Source organism: Idiotropiscis lumnitzeri, chromosome 11 (genome assembly GCF_059441095.1).
Source record: "Idiotropiscis lumnitzeri isolate Australia: NSW breed Sydney's pygmy pipehorse chromosome 11, RoL_Ilum_1.0, whole genome shotgun sequence".
NCBI classification, from domain to species: domain Eukaryota; kingdom Metazoa; phylum Chordata; class Actinopteri; order Syngnathiformes; family Syngnathidae; genus Idiotropiscis; species Idiotropiscis lumnitzeri.
The window spans coordinates 21,538,092-21,562,853 of record NC_142401.1 but is presented as its reverse complement, the minus strand read 5'-3'; the positions used below and the strand labels follow the sequence as shown (position 1 = coordinate 21,562,853).

At 41.2% G+C, this 24,762-nt stretch overlaps 1 protein-coding gene across 2 annotated transcripts in view; it reads right to left on the bottom strand.

Moving 5' to 3' along the window:
* The window catches only part of p3h1 (prolyl 3-hydroxylase 1), a 49,218-nt gene that overhangs the window by 9,508 nt on the left and 14,948 nt on the right, over positions 1-24,762 (bottom strand). Inside the window, exons 5-9 of one of the 2 annotated variants that reach the window (XM_088309287.1) lie at positions 23,772-23,911; positions 15,026-15,115; positions 14,833-14,885; positions 10,063-10,190; positions 9,803-9,939 (exon numbers count right to left, since the gene is read on the bottom strand). In XM_088309287.1, the coding sequence (XP_088165413.1) occupies positions 9,803-9,939; positions 10,063-10,190; positions 14,833-14,885; positions 15,026-15,115; positions 23,772-23,911 (548 nt within the window). The remainder of the gene's footprint in view (positions 1-9,802; positions 9,940-10,062; positions 10,191-14,832; positions 14,886-15,025; positions 15,116-23,771; positions 23,912-24,762) is intronic. The other variant, XM_088309288.1, reaches the window with a different exon arrangement.

Here is a 24,762-nt window from a genome sequence, read left to right as displayed (position 1 = left end):
ATAATGTACAGCAAATCTCTTCTTTTTTTTTCTTTACGGATCAGTTTTGGAAATAACTGACTTAATTTGACGAGCAATTTTCTAATTTGTTTGCATGTTAATCCCAGGGACCTGAAGCAAAGGTTCATTAACAATATGCACATATAACGAATTAACAATAATTTTTCTTTTTTATGTAATCCACGTTTTTTTATTTATTTAATGTTCATTGCATATAGCAGAGATGGCATGGTAGATGACAGGCCAGCATGATGGCCTCACAGTGCAGAGGTCGTGTGTTCGAGTCCGGCTGCCTAGGTATGAGTGTGCGCGCGGATGGTTGTCTATGTGTGCCCTGCGATTGGCTGGCAACGAGTTCAGCGTGTATCCCGCCTACTGCCTATGATAGCTGGGATAGCACCCCCCGCAACCCTTGTGAGGAGAAGCGGTACAGATAATGGATGGATGGCTGCATATTGCAGCAAACTGTATTTTCTTGTCTAGAAGCGCTAAATTGATGAAAAAAAGGACGCCTGATCTTGCCAGAAAGATGAGTCGGCATCAAGTAATTGTCTCTGGTCCCTTGCCTGTGAGACACAATGATGATAGGTTTTGCAGAATATTCTTGCTTAATCAGTGGCTGGCTAGCTTTTGTAGTGAGCAGGGACTGCAGTTTGTTGATATTTTGCCTTCTTTTTGGGGCTGAGCCGACCTGCTGAAGATAGAAGGCTACACGCTGTTGCGTCACATACTTATACAGTTTCTTCCTGAGGTGGCAATACTTGAGGGGTTTAAACATTCCTCCTCGGTCGGTCTTATCGATGATGAGGCGTTCTCTCAAAATAATAGCACTCGAAAGCTGACAAAATAACCATCAGATTCCTACCGTCATAATTTATATGGGACCTAGGCAACGCAATCTAAAAGTAATTGGGTGAAGTGTGACGGAATACAATGATGGCGGCGAGTGAGTGAGAAGGCAGGAACTCTCTCCACTCAAAACTGCCTCAAGAAATTAAATGACCAACCCACCGCACTCAAGCCTGAACTTCAAGCAGTTAACCAAAGAATTTCTTCAAAATGCCTCCAAAACAACTCAAGCAATCAAACAAGGACCGCGATGCACCAGAGTTGTGCAATGCCACAACTCATCTTAACACCTGTCCCAACTTTAGCAACGACAGTGCTAATGCTCATGCTAGTCCTTCAACTACCGCTGTTCCTATAACGAAGACTTTGCTTAAAAGTATATAAGCGGCTGATGAAGGACAGCGTATTCTAAAATCTGTAAATGAGTCAATTGGGAAGCTTGAAACGAAGATGGATAACATGGTGAAGCGCATTGATGATGCCGTTGTCACTACAGAGGCACTTTGTTGCTTGCCAAATGGAGGCTGAAACACGCATTTCATGCTTGGAGGACGAAATGGTTCCTATAAAAAAGTGTATCGATGCTTTGGAGAAAACTAACAAGGATCTCCGGGACAAAGTAATTGACCTGGAATGTTGACAAAGACAGAAGAACATCAGGCTGCTAAACCTAAACGAGTCAATCGAAGAGAGAGACCCACTTGTGTTTTTCAAGCGTTTTATTCCCAAACTATTGCAGTACCTGTCCCGTCGGTGGCCATCGAGAGTCCCCATCAGGCCTTTGGAATACCTGGTGGTGGTCATCCGCTTCCCGTTGTGGTTGAACTCCAGCACTCTCGAAATGTCTCCATTGTGTGTGAGGTTGTGAAACGCCTTGGAAATCTTCAGCATGAGGAACGACCAGTGCGAATTACCCGCGACATTCCACCTTGATGTCCGAGCTGCGGGGCGAGCCTTTAATACGGTGTACGCGAAGCTCATCAAAAACTAGAGAATGCAATTTCTGGAGAAATCGCGTGTGAAGGCTGAGGAGTTGAAGCCATCCGAGTGGAAGAATGTGAAATGATATTGAATGAAAATTAATGAGTTTGAATCATAGAGAATAGAAATGAATGAGAATGTGAATAGTGAATGATGGAAGGTGGAAGAGTGTTGAATGATAGTGAATGATGTTGAATGACACTAAATGGAAATGAATATGAATAGATTGAATGAGATAATACAATGTAAAATGGTGAATAATTTGAAAGCATGTAAACATTGTGTCAATTTAAAAAAAAAAAAAATGTTCCGTGGTCAGGACTCGAACCGATAACTTCCAGGGTGGGAAACGAGTGCTTAGTGCATGAATAGAATCAGCCTTTACACAAGAATATAAGTGGGAAAGCCTGGAATGAATGGATGAATGAATGTATATTTGAAACATGAATACAGTAAATGAAGTGAAGAATGTGAGAGGTGAAAAAGGAATGAGAAATGACTGAAATTAATGTTTTGAATTTCTAACTGAAACGATGTACACGTGAATTGAAAAGATCCATTGGGAATGGACGAATGGATGAATTTCTGACACTCAGAGTGAATCAGTTCGAATTTCGTCACTTCCAGTCAACTTCTGGTTGAAAAATGTCACTTCCGGTTCAAATCTGAGTGAATTACGTCACTTACTGTCGAATGGCGTCATTTCCTGACTACTTCCGATTTTGGTGACGTCACTTCCGGTTCAGTTCTGGTTTGGTTTTGTCACATCTGGTTCACTGACTGTGTATTTGGCATCCTTCTTCAAGATTGCTGACTCATTGATTACCGCAGTGGGGCGGGGTTTGGGGGTGGCACTGAAGGGCTGCTGAAGTAAATCCGAGATAAACCCCACCAAGGGTGAGTTGAATGAGCTAATGGTTCGTATGGAGGTGAAGGGGGGAGGGGGGGTAATTGAAGGGGGGGAACCGGGGGTGGGGGGGCTAAATGGAAGCCTGCGTGGCGTGAATTTTTGGAATTGATTGAAGTTGGAACGGTGAGAATCGGATGAAAAATGGGGAAGCTGTGGCGTGTAGAAAGAGTGCAATTGGGAATGGATGAATTTTTGAAGGGTGAATGAGGTGAAGGTGTGAGAGGGGATACGGCAATGTGAAATGAATGACTTGAATGTATTAAATATCAAATATGAAGCATTTCATAGTGAAATATTGAATCTCCCATTGAAAATGAATGGAATTTTTGGGGGTGAATAAAGTGAAATGGTGAATAATGGGAAATAGGTGAAGACATGAAAAATGGAAGCACGCAAGGCGTGAATATTTGGAATAGATTGAAGGCGGAACGGTTAAAATCGGATGAAATATGTGGAAGTAGTTGCATGCCGAAGAAGTGCAATTGGGAATGGATGAATTTTTGAAGGGTGACTAAAGTGAAGGTGTGAGAGGAGATAGAGGAATGTGAAATGAATGACTTGAATTTGTTAAACATCAAATATGAAGCATTTAATAGTGAAATGTTGAATGTCCCATTGGGAATTAATGGAATATTTGGGGGTGAATAAAGTGAAATGGTTAATTTTGTGTAATAGGTGAAAAAATGGAAGCATGAAAGGCATGAATATTTGGAATAGATTTAAGTTGGAACGGTGAAAATCGAATGAAAAATGTGGAAGTAGCAATTGGGAATGATGAATGGATGAATTTATGAAACGTGAATGAGGTGAAAGTGTGAAAGGGGATACGGGAATGTGAAATGAATGACTTGAACGTGTTAAATATCAAATATGAAGCATAGTGAAATGTTGAATCTCCCATTGGAAAAGAATGGCATTTTTGGGAGTGAAAAAAGTGAAATGATGAATTATAGGTAATAGGTGAAGACATGAAAATGGAAGCACGGAAGGCGGGAATATTTGGAATCAAGTGAAGTTGGAATGGTGAGAATCTGATGAAAACTGGGGAAGCTGTAGCGTGTAGAAAGAGTGCAATTGGGAATGAATGAATGAATGAATTTATGAAACGTGAATGAGGTGAAAGTGTGAAAGGGGATACTGGAATGTGAAATGAATGACCTGAATCGGTTAAATTTTAATTTTGAAGCATTTATTAGTGAAATGTTGAATCTCTCATTGGAAATGAATGGGATTTTTGGGGGTGAATAAAGTGAAATGGTGAATTATGGGAAATAGTTAAAGACATGAAAAATGGAAGCCTGGAAGGCATGACTCTTTGGAATAGAACGAAGTTGAATCGGTGAAAAATCGTATGAAAACTGTGGAAGTAGTTAAGTGCCGTGGAAGAAAATAGAATATAGAAATTGCGTGTGAATGCGGAGAAGCTGGAATTATTTTTCGTGGAAGGATGTGGAATGACCTTGAATGATACTGAATGTCATTGAATGATTTTGAATGACACTAATCCAAGATGGCTGCCGCACTGTGGTGGAGGCTAAGGTACGAGCATCCTCTGTAAACAATGAATGAGATGAAAATTTTACAGGAGATAAAGGAATGTGTTATAAGTCACCTAAATGTTTTGAATTTCTAACTGGAATTATGTAAATGTGAATGAAAACGTGCCATCTGGAATGGATGAATGACTGAAAGTTCGAAACATGAATAGAGTGAATCACCTGAAAAATGTGAAAGGAGATGCAGGAATGTGTAATGAATGACCTGAATTTTTTTAAGCTGGAACGGTTTGAATCGGATGAAAAATGGTGAAGCATTCCCACGTTTTTGCCATTGGAAATGAATGGGGAATTTTGGTGGAAAATTTGGTTGAAAATTTGGAAAGAGACCTGTACGGTTGGGTACCTTTTATATCAGTGTGGGGTGAAACGATGGTCTCAGCGTTGCTGGTCGGAAATTGGAGACTTAAATGCATTCCCAAATTTTTGCCTTTCGAAATGAAAAGTAAATTTTGGTGGAAAATTTGGTTCAAAATTTGGAAAGAGGGCCATACGGCTGGGTACCATTTATACCAGTGTGGGGGTGAAACGATGTTCTCGGGGTTGCTAGATAAAAATCTGAGAAGTTAATGCATTCCCAAATTTTAGCCATTGGAAATGAATGGTGAATTTTGGTGGAAAATCTGGTTGAAAATTTAGAAAGAGACCCATACGACTGGGTACCTTGTATATCAGTGTGGGGGTGAAACGATGTTCTCGGCGTTGCTGGACGAAAATTGGAGGAGTAAACACATTCCCAAATTTTTGCCATTGGAAATGAATGGTGGATTTTGGGGAAAAAATTGTTTTTGTGGCACCAAATTTGGAAAGAGACCCATACAGTTGGGTACCTTTTTTATCAGTTCCGGGGTGAAACGATGGTCGCGGCGTTGCTGGATGAAAATTGGAGAAGTAAACGCATTCCCAAATTTTTGCCATTAGAAATGAATGGGGAATATTAGTGGAAAATTTTGTTGAAAATTTGGAAAGAGACCCATACGGCTGGGTCCCTCTTAAGTCAGTGTGGGGGTGAAACAATGCTCTCGGCATTGCTGGATGAAAATTGGAGAAGTAAGAGGAAAAAAATGAATCAGAATCGCTGTAAATGGGAAATCCCATTGGTAATGAATGGGGTTTTGGTGGGTGTGAAAAATTTAAAATGGTGAAAAACTTGAAACATGAAAAAGTGGTAGCACTATAGACATGAATGACCTGATTTGAATGAGGATATACAGCAGGGGTCTTGAATCCTGTTTCTCGAGGGCCGGTGTCCTGCCCGTTTTCCATCTTACCCTGCTGCAACACACCTGACCGATCGTTATCTAACTTTTGTAGACCTTGCTGATTATCTGACCATTTGAATCAGCTGTGTTGCAGCTGGGAGAATTGGAAAACCTGCAGATTACCGGCCCTCGAGGAACAGGATTGAGGACCCCTGATATACAGGAATGTGTTGAATGACCTGAATGTCTAAAATTTCAAACTGGAAGCATGTGAATGTGAGGGGGGGCTGTTAAAGTAAATCCGAGATAAACCCCACCAAGGGTAAGTTGAATGAGCTAATGTTTCGAATGGAGGTAAAGGGCGGCGGGGGATTAATTTGGGGGGGGGGACCGGGGGGGTTAAATTGAAGCCTGCATGGCGCGAATTTTATGAATTGATTGAAGTCGGAACGGTGAAAATCGGATGAAAAATGGGGAAGCAATAGCGTGTCGAAGAAGTGCAATTCGGAATGGATGAATTTTTGAAGGGTGAATGAGGTGAAGGTGTGAGAGGGGATACGGGAATGTGAAATGTTGAATTTCCCATTGGAAATGAATGGAATTTTTTAGGGTGAATAAAGTGAAATAGTGAATAATGGGAAATAGGTGAAGGCATGAAAAATTGAAGCACGCAAGGCGTGAATATTCGGAATAGATTGAAGTTGGAACGGTGAAAATCGGATGAAAAATGTGGAAGTAGTCGCACCCCAAAGAAGTGCAATTGGGAATGGATGAATTTATGAAACGTGAATGAGGTGAAAGTGTGAAAGGGGATACTGGAATGTGAAATGAATGACCTGAATGTGTTAAATTTTAATTTTGAAGCATTTAATAGTGAAATGTTGAATCACCCATTGGAAATGAATGGGGTTATTGGGGGTGAATAAAGTGAAATGGTGAATTATGGGAAATAGGTGAAGACATGAAAAATGGAAGCCTGAAAGGCGTGAATTTTTGGAATAGAACGAAGTTGGAACGGTGAAAATCGGATGAAAACTGTGGAAGTAGTTGCGCGCCGAAAAAAGGCGAGGAATAAAATAGAAACTAATAAAGTCGAAAGGTGTAGAATAACATATGTGTGAAGGACTCAGCCTTCACACAATAATACACACTTCAGAATGGCCAATCCTGCGATCCTGTCCTTCAAGGAAAATGGCGTACTGAGGGCATTTAAGGATTCTAACGAGGCTAAAGCTTTCCTCTCAACCATCCTCTGACTGGTAGAGTACCCTCTGTTGCTGTGAAAAATGTCACCGGTGTTGAGTGCCAATTTGCCCCGCAGAACTGATTGAACTGTGATATTGTATAATTTGGGCTAAAATTTCCATTTTATATGGCGGCACAGTAAATGAAAATTAAAAATTACTATACCTTTTGGAATACAATTAGTCAAAATTCCTAAATTTGGAGTGGTAGTTAGGTTTATGTTTTGTGTAATTTTATTTCTATATGTTTATCTTAATTCACATGGTGCTCAAATAAACAATAGTATGCTCCTAAGATCTTTACATAAAATTAATTGTAAGGTTCTGAATAGGGTACAAAAAAGGTATGGGATTAATTGATATAAATTGTAGTAGTGAGTATAATAAATTTGAACAGCACCATCATGCCGCTATAAATTGTACCTGTGAATACCATTATCCTGAAGATCTAAAACAATAGGATTTTTCATTTTCAGTAATGCACCTAAATATACGAAGTCTGAAAAAAAACAACATGATCTGGTTTTGTTTCTTGCCAGTACAGCCACAAATTTTGACGTTATTGCTTGTATCGAAACTTGGATGAATGACCAAACATATGTTGACATTTCTAACTGAGCTCGATACATATTGCATTACAAAAATAGAATTGGTAAAATAGGCGGAGGGGTTTGTAAACTCAAATTACTCAGTAAAGGAGCGAAATTATATAAATATTGATGATGGTTGCGCCGATTCATTATTTCTTGAAATAAAAATGGCAAAGGGGAAAAGTCTCATTATCGGAGCAATATACCGGCCACTCAATTCTGACGATGGTACATTTAGAGCTCGCCTTGAAAGTCTTCTCCGTCTTCTAAATCAGACAAATAACTGCATTATTAATATTGACAGGGGTGCACATAATATTTTTCATGGGTTACTCACATGAGTACCAGGAGATAGTGTTAGGGTACTCACCATGCGGTCTTAAGTAGATTCTTCTTCGATGTCCTCTTGACATTATAAAACGACACAAAAGAGATCCCGTTTTCTTTACACAAATTGTTGCAGTTTTACACCACCTTTCTGTAAATAAAACTGCATCAGCTTTAAATGTGTCACAGTAAGGCACACCGTGATCAGCTGACTTTGCACAGGTCTCCAGTGTGTGCAGTGCACAAAATGTGCACCCGGGAGCCTCCAACTGTAACGAGTTGCTTAAGTTTCGGCGCAATGCCGTTGTACGCTCCAACGTTAACAGCTGCACCGTCTGTGCACAAAGCGACCAGTTTAGCGCCCCAGTTATCCAAGCCTGCGTCCTCGAAAAGTCTCGCTAGTCCGCCAGTTATTGCTCGTGTGGTTCGAACAGCACCCAGTTCAATTAGTCCAATGAAGTCTCGGGTAAGTTCGCCGTCACTGGACACCGACACGGCGTAAACGATCTCCTGCTCAGTTTTTGTGATGTCCTCCGATCGATCAAAAAGTAGACCGAAAAATTCAGCACATTTCAGTACGCTCATCATTAGCTTTAAGCCACGGCACATCTTGAAGCCACTTTTCAGAAAATGCTCTCTTGTTCGGCTCAGGCCTGCTTGGCCGTTTCTTTTTTGGTGGTGAAGCACCCAAAAAGTTGCTTAAAGTCTGTTGTTTTTTTGGAATATTTCACCTCGTTCGTTGTGCTTCAGATGAGATAGTGGATTGATGGCAGTGCGTACAGGTACGCAAAGGCGCGTCGTGACGCACATGACATTACGCATCCGTGATTTCTGTTGCGCATGCGAACTTGCTTACCAGTTATGTGCACCCCTGAATATTGACCTATCAAATATGGATACAATAGGAATGGATTATCAAAATATTCTCTTCTCCTCATCTTTTCATGCAACTATTGATAAACACGGGTTACAGAGAGAAGTAGGTCCAATATTGACAACATTCTCATCAAGATACAAAACTCTGGAGGTAAATCTGGTGTAATATATTCAAATATCACAGATCATTATCCCATTGTATTTCTTATGAACTGGACCAAAAGGCCACTTGTTCCATGTAGCAAGACAAAAGTCAAGATTCTAACTGACAAAACCCTTAAAAACCTAACTCAGCAGCTCCAAAAGAAAAACTAATCTCCCTTAAGGCATTTCAGAGTGAACATTAGCACACCATGCTGGCTCACCCCTCACACTACAGTACGCAGAATTGACTTCGACGAATAAATTCTGGGAAAACTGCTGTTGGTGATGGTTTGAGACAGTCAGTTAGAACAAACCAGTATGTACGCGCAAGGAGAAAGCTGGACAAAAGGGCAGCTGTCCACGAAGTCGAGGTCTCTCTTCTCATTCATGTTATTGCAAGATATAAACATCATAGGTTTAGACAACAGACGCTGCAAAAAAAAAAAAAAACACACACGCATGCTGCCCAAAGCACACCACTCACGGGATCCCTCTAACGAGAGGTTGATTGGCTGAGCTTGAAAGACTCCCCGAAGGTTTTGCAGTACTCTTTTTGTGTTATTTTTATTTCTTTTTGGGATATGAATGGCATGAGAGATGCATGTTTTGTGTTATTTATATTTCTTTGTTTCATTGTTTGCTTGTATGTTGTTCAGTGGATGTTCAGTGATAGTTTTGGTTTCGATTTAAAACTGTGACTGTAAGGAGTGCGTGACATCCCTCCCCCCTGACAATGAACCCACCCTGTTAATATAAATGTGTCTAACCAATAGCTGGTGGTGTCACAAAAGCTGCTTGAGCACCTGTGAGACTGCAAATGACATGTGACTAATAGTTTGGCTTTTTAAGATGTTTAATTTAAAATACAAGCTGGCATGTGCAAGCTAGCATGCGCCTGATAGTGCAATGAGTGTATGTGTTAAATACAGAGATGGCACACTCAACTAAGACTGTGACCATTAACTCTGAGTGCCCTATGGTTGTGTAAATGCGGTCATTTTTTATTCTTGTATTGCTGTTTGAGTTTGTTCCTTGTGTTGGCCGATCAAATGAAGTCCAGCGTTTCTTTCCCTATTTCCGCCCTAAACCCATATAGTTAAGCTGCAATTTTTAGATAACTCACATTAGAAAGACGGCGCAACTCCATGCATTCATCATTGGTGATGACTCCATCAAGCAAAACACGTTGAGAGCCATTCAGTTCCATGGATGTCATGGTCACTTTAATGTTGTCATAAAATTGACTTCCACCTAGAATAGCTCACCGGCAGGAGACAGACTTGAGTTTACAATCCCAAAAAGAAAAAAATGACACAATCTTTGAAGGTTATTTTAATTAATGCAGTATTAACATTATTTAATAGCTAAAACTGCAATACTCACTTTCTTGCGATACTACCATGTTTGTCAAATCTGTAGAGTCCTTCCTCTTCTCTTCCACCAGAGTTTCAATCTCTTTCATCAGATTTCCGATTTCCTCTGTAATCCTTGCTGCTGTCTCTCTGTCAGCCCTAAAACATGTGCAAGGATAAAATTCTATTGATATTAAGAAAAAAATGCAATCCATGATTCCCATCATTCTTCTTTGATAGTATATAATCTCGTGAACTTTATTTCAAGTTATTTTTTATGCATCAATATAATGTCAAGATGGTGGGGTGGTGTGTTGACAGAATGATAAGTTCCAATCACTTGAGCAGCCACACCAATAAGTGAACAATGTGGATGCTCATGTACCTCACAGATAAAAAGAAAAATATAAAGATGGCCTGCATTAGTCCGACAATGGGGATATTTGTAGTGTTACAGCAGCAAAGATTTAGGTCACACAGAGACGGCGGCGTATTGTAGCCGTTGATGTACAACATTAGCAGCAAACATTCAGAAAAGCAAACCTACGGGAATAGACACAGTACATATGCAAACACCCAAATCCCTATGTAGATGCACACTTCCATTCCTCAACATATACAAGTGTAAGGAAACACTCCTCTCTGTCCATAGTACAGAGGGAAGTCTATCCATGGTACAGAGGGGAAATAAATAAAAATGCTGCAATGATAAAAAGAAAAATGCAGCATTGGGCTATATAAGGGCGGCACGGAGGCTGACTGGTTAGCACGATGGCCTCACAGTGAGAGACGTGGGTTCGATCCCGGCTCCGGCCATCCTGTGTGGAGTTTGCATGTTCTCCCCGTGCTTGCGTGGGTTTCCTCCGGGTACTCCGGTTTCCTCGCACATTCCAAAAACATGCATGGCAGGCCGATTGAACACTCTAAATTGCCCCTAGGTATGAGTGTGAGCGCGGATGGTTGTTCGTCTCTGTGTGCCCTGCAATTGGCTGGCAACGAGTTCAGGGTGTCCCCCGCCTACTGCCCGAAGATAGCTGGGATAGGCTCCAGCTCCCCCCCGCGACCCTAGCGAGGAGAAGCGGTACAGAAGATGGATGGATGGTCTATATAAATACAAATTTTTTTTAAAGTACAGAACTAGGATGTGTGTGTGTGGGGGGTGGGGGGTGACAGTGTCATGTGGTGAGCCGTATGTAGTATTCGAATCAAGAGTCCGCGCACTTGCAACCTTGTCCATGAAAAAAACTGCAAAAATGTATTACACATTTCAGGGGACGAGTCTGTGCAATCTGGCTGTCGGGGTTTAATTGCAGAATCGATAGTTTTAAATAGAGTTCGTGGATTATGACAATTTGCCTGAAGAAGACTGGACAAGAACGCCCTCTTTGACTCTTTCACCTTGTTTTGATTACTGTGCCAGCAGTCTTTGAGAATTTGATATGAGACCTGCAGCCTGTCTTTTCTCCACCTGCGTTCATCTTTGCGGCATTCTTGTTTAGCTGCACGAGTTCTTACGTTAAACCATGGCTTCGGTCTTACTTTTGGCTGCATAATTTTTAATGGAGCCACAGAATCCAAAATATTACTACATGAAGAGTGGAACCAATAGCTGAGTTCTTCTGTGTTTGATGAGGGAACACTGAGCTGATTGAAGATTACAGAAAACCGAATAGCAGTGAGGAGATTAAAAACCCGGCGGTTGCATTAATGACAGTAGCTCGAACAGCAGCAGAGGAAAACACGACATCAAAGAGCACCGTCATGTGATCATAAATAACATTGTCCAACACTTTCAAATTTGAGATTGACAAACCAAAAGTAAGGACAAGGTCTAACGTATGTCCCTGTTTATGAGTGGGCGTAGATATGCATTGCACCAAATTGAAAGTCTATGAGTCTCGAAAAGTCCTTTGCCAGTCCATCTTCAGGACAGCACACATGTATATTCAAATCCCCCATCAGCAGGATATGATCATATTTTAGCATGGTTCCCGCAAGAAAATTTGAAAAGTCATTCAGAAATTCCTTGTTGTATTTCGGAGGTCTACAGATAACAGCGCAGAACATAGGAGCAGCGCTGCCTACTTTAAAGAGCGTGCTCTCAAAGCTGGTGATCAATGAGGCCAATGTACACTGTTTACATTCAAACTTGTTTTTAAAAATAGTTGTCGTTCCTCCACCACAACCTGATGTTCTCGGAGCGTCCAAGTAAGACCATGCAGGCGGTAATAGTTCCAGCATCGCACTGCACTCACCGGTGCTCGTCCAGGTCTCGGTCAGGCAGAGGAAATCCAACTCATTGTGACGAAAAAGCTCCCTCAGGATAAACTTTTTGTTCCTCAGCAAATGGGTGTTTAACAACACTATCTTTGAGGGAGTTACAGCCAATGATTGATGATATATGCCAATATACACGCATATATATATATATATATATATATATATATATATATATATATATATATATATACATTAGATATATATACTCAAACAAAAATGTTGCCTTTGAAATTCTAATGTACGGACCAGTTGACCTCAGAAATTTCAATAAGTAAAACTAATGACTGTCCGATTGTTTCATTACGAGATTTCTTCTAACAAACAACACTGTACTCATTATGCTTCTCCTTTCATCTAGTTTTTTTTACTTTACCTCAGGATATGTTGGAATGATTCCAACTTGACGCAAACGTCACATTTCCCATATTCATGTCATGTCATGTCATTATCCACACCGCTTATCCTGTACAGGGTCGCGGGAGGGTGCTGGAGCCTATCCCAGCTGACTACGGCGAAAGGCACTCTACACCCTGAACTGGTCGCCAGCCAGTCACAGAGTGGGAACTGAACCCACGCTGCCCGCACACAACTCAGGCGAGTGTACCACTACACCATCAGTGACTCCCATATTCATGTTTACCCATAATAAAAAGTGTTGCCAGAATGTCCTACTGTCCAGGGACGTCCATCTTGTACACCGCTTTTAAATGATGCTTACTAGAATTTTGAATACACTCTATACTCTGTTAAGTCAAGGCAGAAATGACAGAATATGTATATTATTGAGTTGACTGATTTCTTTGTTTTAATACAAACGTATAGAAAAAAGTTCACTGATTACAATGTGTACATGTAGCATTTTTTTTTAATGGATAGAAAGCCCTCAATTTTAAGATTTACTTACGAACCAAATGAATAATTTCTTAAAGTGAACTTTCTGATACATTTTATCTCGCTGTTAATCAAAGGCTGGTAAAATTTTATTCAATTTCACCAAGGGGTGACATTGCGACTATTGTTATAAAAGCTTTTGTACAATTTGTTTACAAGCAAAATCATGTTTCATTGTCACATTATTGGCTTCATGAAGCAGAACAATACTATCCATAATTACTAACTGAAATAGAGGTAGCAAAATGATCGATTGACTCAGGAGTAACACACATGATGACATACCTTGGGTACATTTTCCTCATATGGTTTCTCTGTGCCTTGCCATGCCTTTCTGTCTATTTATTAAGACAGTTTATTAGGTTGCGTGAATGCGAGTGTTCTGTGTGTATGCGATTTCAGGTGTGCACGTGCACGTGGATGTGTCTTGTGTTTATGTTGGGTGGGTAGGGGTAGGGTTTTGGTGTTTTGTTGTATTTGGGATGTTTTGTACAGCACTTTGAGCTGCATTTTGTGTATGAAAAGTGCTATACACCGTGTTTTCACAGGTATTATCAAAGGGCGCAGTGTCAGTTGAGGGTGCTATTTCTGTATTTAAAACAAACTAGCTCACGCATGCTAGCTCACAAATGCCAGCTCTAATGTAGAGTGAGGTATCTCTGTCAATGGGAGGAGCTCAGCTGCTATAGGACCTCTCATGACAACACAGCTAATCGATAACATCATAGGAGGGATGTCACTGGTCACCACACTCCTTAGAGTCACGGTTTTAAATCAAAGCCAAAAATATCTCTGAACAGCATATAAGCAAACAATGAAACAAAGAAATTAAATTAACACAAAACATGCATCTCTCATGCCATTCATATCCCAAAAAGAAATAAAAATAACACAAAAAGAGTATTGCAAAACCTTCTGGGAGTCTTTCAAGCTCAGTCAATCAACCTCTCGTTAGAGAGATGCTGTGAGTGGTGTGCTTTGGGCAGCGTGTGTGTTTTTTTTTTTTGCAGTCTGTTGTCTAAACCTGTGATGTTTCTTGCTTGCAATAACATGAATGATAAGGCAGACTACGACGTCGTGCACAGCTGCCCTTTTGTCCAGCTTTCTATTGCACCATCACCAAAAAACGTATTCACATAATGTATTTGACACAGTCAATTCGACATGTAGTTAGACTCTGACTAGCATTGTGTGCCAACATGTACTCTAAAATGGCCAAAGGGGATCAGGCCCGATGGTCGAGAGAATTGCACGTGTATCGATCTATGGCAATGAGCCTATACACGAGGCGCCTTGTTTGTTTTGGGGAAAATTTGGGACTTTAAAGTGCACCTTATGGTTGTGAAAATATGGTAAATAAAATTTGATTTCATTTGATGACATCCAACGTGATTTGGAATTGCTTTCTGATCACACAAATTAAGAATATGAAATATCAAAATCAATCACATTTGATCCAATCGTGGAATCTAAAGCATGGAAACTAAAGTTTTTTTTGATTACTTTTTAAATATTATTTCCGCCTAAGACCTCCTACCCCACCTCCCCACACACCCTGTATTAGAGATTCTTGATTGAACATCAAGTGGACAAATACTACATGGAATTTGCGTTCATAAACATTTCTTACTTTTGTTTGTCTCTTAGTTTTCTAGGCATGATATCTTCTGGAGTCCAGGTATCCTTTAATCAAAAAAAAATTAAGTTACAAAAAAATCAAAAAAACAACAACCACAAAAAAAATCTAATAACGAAAATCCAGATACATTTAAAATTCAAAGAAACTGCAAATACTAAAAGAAAGACAGGTTTTGAATACTCACGGGATCGATAAATGTTATTCCAAATGCTTCATATCCAAAGTACATCAGTTCTTTCTCCAGCAGGGAACGCTGAATGAACCGCTTCACAGTCTGAGGGTTTTAAAAATATTTAGTGATACCTTAATTGTTGAAAGTGCAATCCAACTGTGTGCATGGATGGTGTTTTTTTTTCTTTCTTTGAGTATTTTCGTAACAAATACATGGGCTCAGGTCAGTTTTGTGGTGGCTATAGATAGTTTTATCTGACGTGGCTCAGAGGTGGCAGAGTTGGGATTGGAGAATTTAACCAGGGGTGAAAACAAGCAGTTGGCCAGTGCGCATGAGCACAGGAAATTGAATAGTATCCAATGAAATGTGAGTGCTATTGGCATGGCCATCAATAGGTCACAGCATTCAGAAGTAAAAGTACTGTACTACTTGATTTCTAGTTGTTCGGTCCGATATATACTGTATTAAAGGACACAGTCTCAGTTCCATGTGCATTTTCTGTATTAAGTACATACAAAGGGCACACAGTATTATTGGGTGCAGATCCATCACTACATGCCCCAGCGCTAAGACAATAGCAGCATGCATTCTGGCGAATGTTTCAATTAAGGTTGCCGTGCAAAGGTAAAATGGAGTTAGGCACGTGTTATCAGAAGTCCCGCAGGTGTTAGGTCAGCTTTTGTAAGAACAAAACCAGCAGTGGGTCAGCAACATTGCCATTAACAGTTCATGACCGTAGAATGGGGTGGCAATTGAGGTATAACACTCCTTACAGTCACGGATTTAAATCAAAACCAAAACTATCACCCAACATCAACTGAACAGCATACTAGCAAACAATGAAACAACCACAACAAGGACCATATAAATGCAATTAACACAAAACTTGTATCTCTCTTGCCATTCAAAAAAAAAAAAAAAATTAACACAAGTTATGTGGTGCCAAGCATTCTGGGAGTGCTTTGACCTCAGCCAATAGATAGCTGATTAAAGAGATGTCATGAGTGGTGCGCTTCGGGCAGCATGTTTTTTGTTTTTTTTTCCCAGCGTCTGTAGTGTTACCTGTTCTTATTTGCCATAACATTCATAGTAAGACAGACCTCGACATCGTGGAGAACTACCCTCTTATCCAGCTTTCTCCCGCACGTAAATACTGGGCTGTTGTCAACTGACTGTCTCAAACCGTCATCAAAAGGAGTGTTCACTCAACATATGTCTCTCAGTCACTGCTGCGCAGCTTTGTGGTCTTAAACTCTGCTAGCAGAGGGTGTTGACATGCTTTGTGAAATGACCCTAGTTGATGGCTTGCTCTAGAGAGTAACATGTGCACAGATATAAGGAACTTGGTCCATACACAAAGGGTTTGGGATTACAGCGCACCATGTCAATCTGGGAGAAGACTTGCGATTTTAACGTGCACCTTATGGTCGTGACAATACGGGATGTGCTTTCCGCTTCTTCTCATCAGTTGATGTCCTTGTCTGCAGACAATGAATTTGTTGTCCGGGGGGGCGTGTGTAGGATCTAGAGAGGTCAGGGTCTGACTTCGTGCTTAAAGACCATACGCCCCTTGTTGGTGGCCCTACCCCTAACGTTTACAGAAAATTGTGACACGTCTTGTTTGTCATGAACGCGCATTTCAAGGAGGTAGGGACAAGACGAGATGGAAGCAGTGTTAAAGGATTGGGTTGGCAGACTAAACCAGAAGATAGATTTGATAGATTTATAATTGCCGGTGAAGAGTGTTTGTTGCGAAAGGGGGAGGAGAAATCTCCAAAGTAAAAAGAAAGAAACAGACATTTTCCGGAACTAATTGTTGAAGGAATATAATCGAGGATGGCTCTGGTCAGACATATGGGACCATTTGACGAAATTGAGGAACAATGGACTTCATACACTGAGAGGTTTGAATAACTAACTAACTAACAAGACAGAAGAGGATCTTGTTGTTCCAACGCTCCTAAGTATTGTGGGAGGAAAGACATTCAACCTACTGTGTAGTCTTGTTCAACCTGACAAGCCAGGGAACAAGACTTATGTCGAGATTGTGACTATACTAAAAAATCACTTTGCACCAAAACCATTGGTAATAGCGGAGAGGTTTAGACTCCATAAGAGCAATCAGGAGGCGGGGGAATCTGTTTCACAATTTGTAGCTGTATTGAAACAGTTATCTGAACACTGTGGATTTGGACTTTCACTAAACGACACTATACGTGACCGGTTGGTGTGTGGTCTGCGCTGTGAGTCTATTCAAAAACAATTATTGACAGAAGCTAACCTGTGACTGGAGATGGCAGTTGAAATTAGCACATCAATGGAGATGGCTACTAAAGAAGCATAGTTGTTAAGCACTTCCACCCAAGTACATAAGGTAGCAATGGAATTTACAAAGAAAACAGCATCAAACCAAATGTGTCATTGTTGCGGAAAATCAGGGCATCAGGCACCAGAGTGCTGATGTAAGGACTCGGACTGTAGAAACTGTGGTAAGAAGGGCCACATTGAACGTGTCTGTAGAAGTAAGAAGATTTAGTCACACAAACAATATAATGAGAAACAAAAAGGTGGTTTAACCCGGAAGAAATATGTAAATAAGCATGAAGAAGATAAACACAGTGATTGTGAGTCAGAGGAAGACACAGTACATGTCTGTTATGGATGACCCTGATGACGGATACTGGGTCACACCGTTACTTGAGAATGTGCCAGTCCGAATGCAGTTGGACACTGGTACACGTGTGTCCATGATATCGGAAGTTGTTTTTAAGACAAATTCCAACACCTTGTCCTCTAAAAGACTAGACTGAAGTTAAGAACAGACACTGGTGCACCTGTCCCAGTGCTAGGAGATGTGTATGTGACGGTGGAACATAGCGAACAGAAAAAGACACTTCCCTTGTACGTTGTAAAAGGGAATTATCTAGCTTGTTATCCAGCTAAAGAAGATCAAATTGAAGTGTTCCTAATCAAGGAGGGAGAAACAACCTGCTTACAGAAGATCTTGAAAAGCATTCCATGGTTTTTGATGGTGAACTTGGTAGCATGAAAGACATTACTGTTACACTGAAGGTTAAACCTGGGAGTTCCCTAATGTGTCTAAAGGCTAGACCCGTCCCAATTGCCATCAAACGGAAATTCAAAGCAGAATTGGAAAGATTGGTAAAGAGTGGGGTCCTCGCACCTGAAAGCACAAGTGACTGGGCTACTCCAATTGTTCCTGCCATGAAAAAGGATGGAACTCTAAGAATTTGTGGTGATTGCAAAGTCACTTTGAAGCCAGTTTTGTCAACTGAAAAGTATCCATTACCCTTCATCGATGATCTTTTCTCGTGCCTGGCTGGAGGGAAGAAATTCAGCAAAATTTACTTATCGCAAGCATACCTCCAAATGAATGTGGAACGTGAGTCACAGGAGCTGTTGATCATTGTGACTCACAAAGGACTTTACCGGTATCAGAGGCTCCCTTCGGAATCACGTCTGCTCCAGCACTGTTCCAAAGAGCGATGGACCAAATACTGAGTGGTCTTTCTGGGGTTCAGTGCTACCTGGATGACCTGCTTATCACCGGCCCTGATGAACAGTCCCACTTACAAAATCTGGACGCGACCCTACAGCGACTGTAAGAATATGGGTTGAAGGTCAGACGAGACAAATGTGAATTTTTCAAACCAAATGTTGAATATTTAGGACATGTGATTGACAGCACTGGACTGCACAAAGCGCCAACAAAGGTAAAGGCTATCGTAGAGGCTCCAGCTCACAAGAATGTAACTCAGTTGAGATCTTTTCTGGGTTTGTTGACATATTATGCCAAGTTTGTGCCCAACCTTGCAAATATGTTAAAACCATTACATGTGCTACTTAACAAAACCACACCATTGAAGTGGACGGCCAGATGTGAGTCAGCATTCAAGAATGTGAAGACGGCCCTTGTCGACTCCCATGCCCTCGCCCACTTTGACCTCAAACTCCCTCTTCAGCTGGCGTGTGATGCTTCGCATTACGGCGTGGGTGGTGTCGTGTCACATGTCATGCAGTCTGGAGAAGAGAGACTGATTGCCTTTGCGTCAAGGACGCATAACAAGGCGGAAAGCAATTCTGCGCAGATTGAGCGTGAGGCACTTTCTATAGTGTTTGGAGTAAAAACGTTTCATCAATACCTATACGTCAGGAAATTCACACTTCTGACAGACCATCGACCCCTGACCTCTATTTTTGGTTTACATAAGGGCATTCCATCACTGGCAGCCAGTCGCATGCAATGTTGGGCCCTGCTGTTATCGGCTCACCAATATGGCATCAAGTATAGGAAGTTGGACTTTCATCAGAATGCTGACAGGCTTTCGAGACTCCCTCTACCTGTCACACGCCCAGAGCCTGCGAACGCCGAAGTGTTTTACTTCGAGGAAATGTCTGCTACTCCGGTTACCTCAGTGCACGTGAAGAAAAATACTCGCACTGACCCAGTCTTGTCCAAGATTGTAGATATCATCACTTGGGCAATGGGAGGAGAGATAACACCAATCTTCAAGCCTTACTTATTGAGATGAGATGAGCTTTCAGTCCAGAATGGAAACTTATTGTGGGGCTATCATGTCATCATACCACCACCCCTTAGAGAGAAACTGCTTGCACAGTTACATGTTGGACACTGCGGTGTGGTTAGGATGAAAGAAATTGCACGCACTTATTTTTGGTGGCCAGGCTTGGATGCAGCCATAGAGGAGAAAGCAAGTTCGTGCAGTGACTGCTAGAAATCGAGAAACCTCCCACAGCTTGCCCCTTTACACCCATGGGACTGGCCTGAGGAACTGTGGCAAAGAGTACATATTGATTTTGCTTGACCACTGGAGGGTCAAATGTTCCTAGTTGTAGTCGATGCTCATAGAAAATGGCCTGAAGTAGCTATCATGAAAAGCACCTCTTCAGAGAGAACTGCCGAAGAGTTAAGGTCTATGTTCTGCAGGTTTGGTCTTCCCTAACAAGCTTGTCAGTGACAATGGCCCACAGCTTGTGTCAGAAGAGTTCAAAATGTTCATGGAAGAGAATGGTATTCAGCACATCAGGTCTGCACCGTATCATCCTGCTACAAACAAGCTTGCTAAAAGATTCATACGAACTATGAAGCAGGCGCTAAAGTCCTCCCCAAGCACACAGTCTCTAAACCGGCACCTCAATAGATTTCTGTTGTCATACAGCAACACGCCCCATGCCATAACTAAAGTGTCTCCTGCCTCATCAATACTTCGTACACGACTTGACCTCTTAATACCTCAAAAGACAACAAAAGACATTGTTCATCGCCAACAGAAAGCTCAAATGGGACAACGGACGAATGCCAAGTTCCAGTCCTTCACGGCGGGAGATAAGGTTCTTGCTCTGAACTATGTCGGTGGTGATAAGTGGATACCTGCAACAGTTGTTGCAATAACAGGCCCAGTATCATATTCAGTGAAAGCCCATGATCACCTGGTTTGGAGGCGACATATTGATCAATTGCTCCAGGCTTCCGGCCCTGGTGAAGACTCACCTGGTGCTACATCCTTCAATCCAGCGCCAGAGGTCCATCAAGAGCAACCTCCACCTTCAGAAAAGCCTCAGGAGCAACCCTCTGAAATGGACAATGTCCCTAGAGCACCCGACCCTGCTTAGGGGCCTATGCCCGGTACCCCTCTCAACCCAGGAATCATTCAGCCATCACCAACAGACAACTGGCTTACTGATCGGTCGCACTTATCCTAAAAGACACAGACGACCCCCTGACAGACTGACGTTGTAATGTAGTGACTAACCCATTTTATAGGGCTGAATAAGCCCCAGGGTTTAGTCCGGATTGAGGAAGTCCACCCTCTCTCCGTAGTTAGCGCACCTGTTCGAGGACAAGTAAAAATTGTTGTGTATTGAAGCAGAATCTTTACCTGCCAATACTTTGTAAAAATAACAAAATTAAAATAACTACATTTAAAAAAAAAAAAAAAGAAAATGTTGACTTTTGATAAGGGGACCTTAACAGTAAGGGGGAAGGGATATGTTATGTATTGATTGTGGATGTTTCTTGTTGACAATGGAGCGGTGCCCCCTGGGTAACTATTTGATGACGTAAGTTGTTGTTGTTGAAGGCTGAACAAAAATACAGATGCAATAAAAATGGCTCCCTGCCTCCCGTGTCTTTACTCTGGATATTAATCCTCCTACCCAAGGTATAACACCAAGTCTTCCAGCTCTTCCGGAGGGATCCCCAGGCGTTCCCATGCCAGCCAGGAGACATAATAACAATAATGATAATAATAATTACAATTATTATTATGATTACACCATCGTCAAATTTGCTGACGATACGACAGATCTCGAAAGGTGACGAGACAGCCTACAGGGAGAAGGGTCCAGAGACTAACAGCTTGGTGTGAGGACAACAGACTGCAACTCAACATTGCAAAAACAAAGGAGAACGTCATCGACTTTAGGAGGAACAAGACTGTGCCACCCCCCCTCTACATCAGAGGTGAATGTGTGGAGAGGGTCCACACATTAAGGTTCCTGGGAGTACAGATCTCCGATGACCTCTCCTGGACGTTCAACACCACAGCAGTGGTAAAGAAGGTCCACCAGCGTCTGCAATTCCTGAGGGTCCTCAGGAAATTCAATCTGGACAAGAAGCTGCTGGCCTTCTACCACTCGTCCATCGAGAGCCTGCTGACCTACTGTGTCTCCACCTGGTACAGCGGCTGCACTGAGGCAGACCGAGTGGCTCCAGTGGACAGTCAAAACGGCACAGAGGATTATAGGCTGCCCTCTCCCCTACCTGTTGGACATCTACACCACCCGGTGCCTCAGCAGAGCTCTCAATATTGTCAAGGACATTACTCACCCGAACTCACACCTGTTCAACCTGTTGTCCTCTGGCAGGCGCTACAGGTGCATCAAATCAAAGACTAATAGACTGAAAAACAGTTTCTTGCCGAGAGCCATCTCCATTCTGAACTCTCACACACACACACAACCACCCTTACCTTGCAGAACAGCGACGTAATTTTTTTTTATTTATCCAATTTCGGATTATTTCCATCTCATTATTTATTCTTTTATTTATCTAATTTATATATTTAATTTAATTATTGTTGTATTGCACTGGAGAGGGGAGCTCTCTAAACTCGTTGCACACTGTACAATGACAATAAAGGGATTTCTGATTTCTGATTATTATATTCTTTTCCACATAGTGGCGACAAAAAATATCTCTTTTTTTCTTTTTTTACATTTTACTGTATTGCACAGAGCTTGTTCAACTGAAAATTTGTCCGAACAAGACGTTTATCTTACTGTATGCCGGATATTGTGACATGCCACATATCAATAAAGTTGTATTGTATTGTATTATATTTTCTACGAAGGGCGTGGCCATTACGGTGCCACAAAGTCTGATTATTCACCATGGCAATAAAAGCTGCTTTAACATGATTCAGATGAGCCTGTCTTCTCTAATTTTTTTATATTTGACGATAGTCCAGCCTTGTAAACATCTACAAATTGATTTTTTATTGTCGTGTTAGCACCACCTACTGGTTAAAGCAAATACAAGTTGTTTCCTTTGATATTTTTCTCTGAGCAGGTAAACAAGGTCTAACTCATATTTCCACAAAAGACAGGTTAGGCCTTGATGACGTCAAAATATGAAATGTGTGGGGTTTTTTTCGTAAAAAGCTGTGGCTGTGACTATTAATGAAAACTCATGAAACTGTACAGACATCAGGCCTGGAGAAATCATCAATAATTTATTAATTTCTTGTGCAACTTAAAAAAAAAACTGGCTTGCATAGCGCCCCCGAGATATTTTCAAAAAAGGAGGATCTATGTCTCACCTAAATTTGTGAAAATTTGATGAAATATATAACAGGCACCGACCTACAAAAAAGTCTCTAGGAACAAATCTCATACGTTTAACCGAGGCCTACATAAATTGGCTGGCACGTGTTGCAGTAGCATTGCAGCTGTAGTTGTATTGTATTGTATTGTATAGTCAAAAATGAACAAGAAATAAGCTATGAATTTTTGAATGTCCAATGTCGGATCATTTTTGGACATTCACAGGGGTCACACTTTTGCACCCTTGTACGAGAGGATTCATCCGACTGAACACACCCACTAACATTAACTTTACCTTGTCATTGTCCTACGCGGTGTCTTAAATGTACTTGACAAACATAATATTGAGCAAAGAGCTTGGTCTCTGTTAATTATGGCTAGAATTAGAATTAGAATTAGAAATCCCTTTATTGTCATTGTACTCAAGAGTGCAACGAGATTAGAGAGCTCCCCTCTCCAGTGCAATACAACAATAATACAGACAAATATAAAAATTAGATAAATAAGAGAGTGCAATGGAAAATACAGTCGTGGCTTGTAAATTAAGCAGCACCGAGCTTGCCTCGAGAGTACTCGAACAGAGGAAAACAGCAAGGATAAGTGACTGTTCAACGTGAACACACCGTGTTGTTTTCTTGTAAAACAAATTGTGTTAATTTTGTCACATTTATCTTTTAAATTTGTATTGGCCCGGTTGTGTCAGCATCTGTAGTGTGTCGGTGATTCGAAACAACACCGTACTACCATCACGCTACCGCTTATTATATATATTGATGATGAAATACAAATTTTTGATCATCTAAGTTCTCCTCTAGGAACTCAATTTCTTGTTAGGTAATGTCAACTTTATGCCTTATTATATTTTCAAACATTGTGAGTATGATCAATTTACCTGTCTTGCTGGTACAAACTCCGCCTTGTCCAAACCCAGCATGGTTGAATAATAAGCAAGATTCTGTTTCATCACTTCATCGTCGCAGTGGAAGAGCAAGTAGGTCTTTGCACACTCGACGGCCAGCTCATAGTTTTCTCCTAGAGTCAAGTGCAAGAAGAAAAGACGTTTAAACAGGTTGTGAAATATCTACAAACATTATTTGTTTTTTAATCAGCATTTGTTTTGTGATTAGCTTATAGCTAATTTCGCTAGAAATAGACTAAATGCATTAAGTTTATTAGCTACACCAATCAGAGGATAAATCACGACCAAATTGACACCTTCCAATGTTAGACAATGTAAAGTATTTTATATGACCACATGGAGATGTGGCACCACAGTAGAATATTTGTTAACAGTGCTGGTTTGAATCTCGGGCTAGATAGGCCTTGCTTTGTTGAATTTGCTTGTTTCCCTGCGCTTGCATGGCATTTATGGAGCGGCGAAAGAAATCACTTCCGGGTCAACGAGCGACAGAGCGACGCTTTTTTTTAATCAGTACTGCGTGACAGGGCGACGCTTTTTTTTTAAATCAGTACTGCGTCACAGGGCGACACTTTTTTTTAAACCAGTACTGCGTGTGAACTAGGGGCACAAACAGCTTTGACGAGCTCAAACTCGCGTTGTCTGAGATCGCTTTTTTCGGTCCCAAAACCATGCAAAAAAACATGTTCCCCAGGGTCCCACTATTTGAGAATCACTGCACAACACCATCAGTGCTATTTTATATATATAAAATTAAATTATTGTTGTATTGCACTGGAGCGGAGAGCTCTCTAATCTTGTTGCACACTGAACACAATGACAATAAAGGGCTGATTCTGATTAATAGATTAATAGAGAATAGATAGATTTTATAACTGTTCTTCATAACAACCACCCGAAGTGAAAGTGTAAAAGGTAGATAAGACGGTTGACTTCACTTCCCTTATCGGTCGAAAGTTGCCCC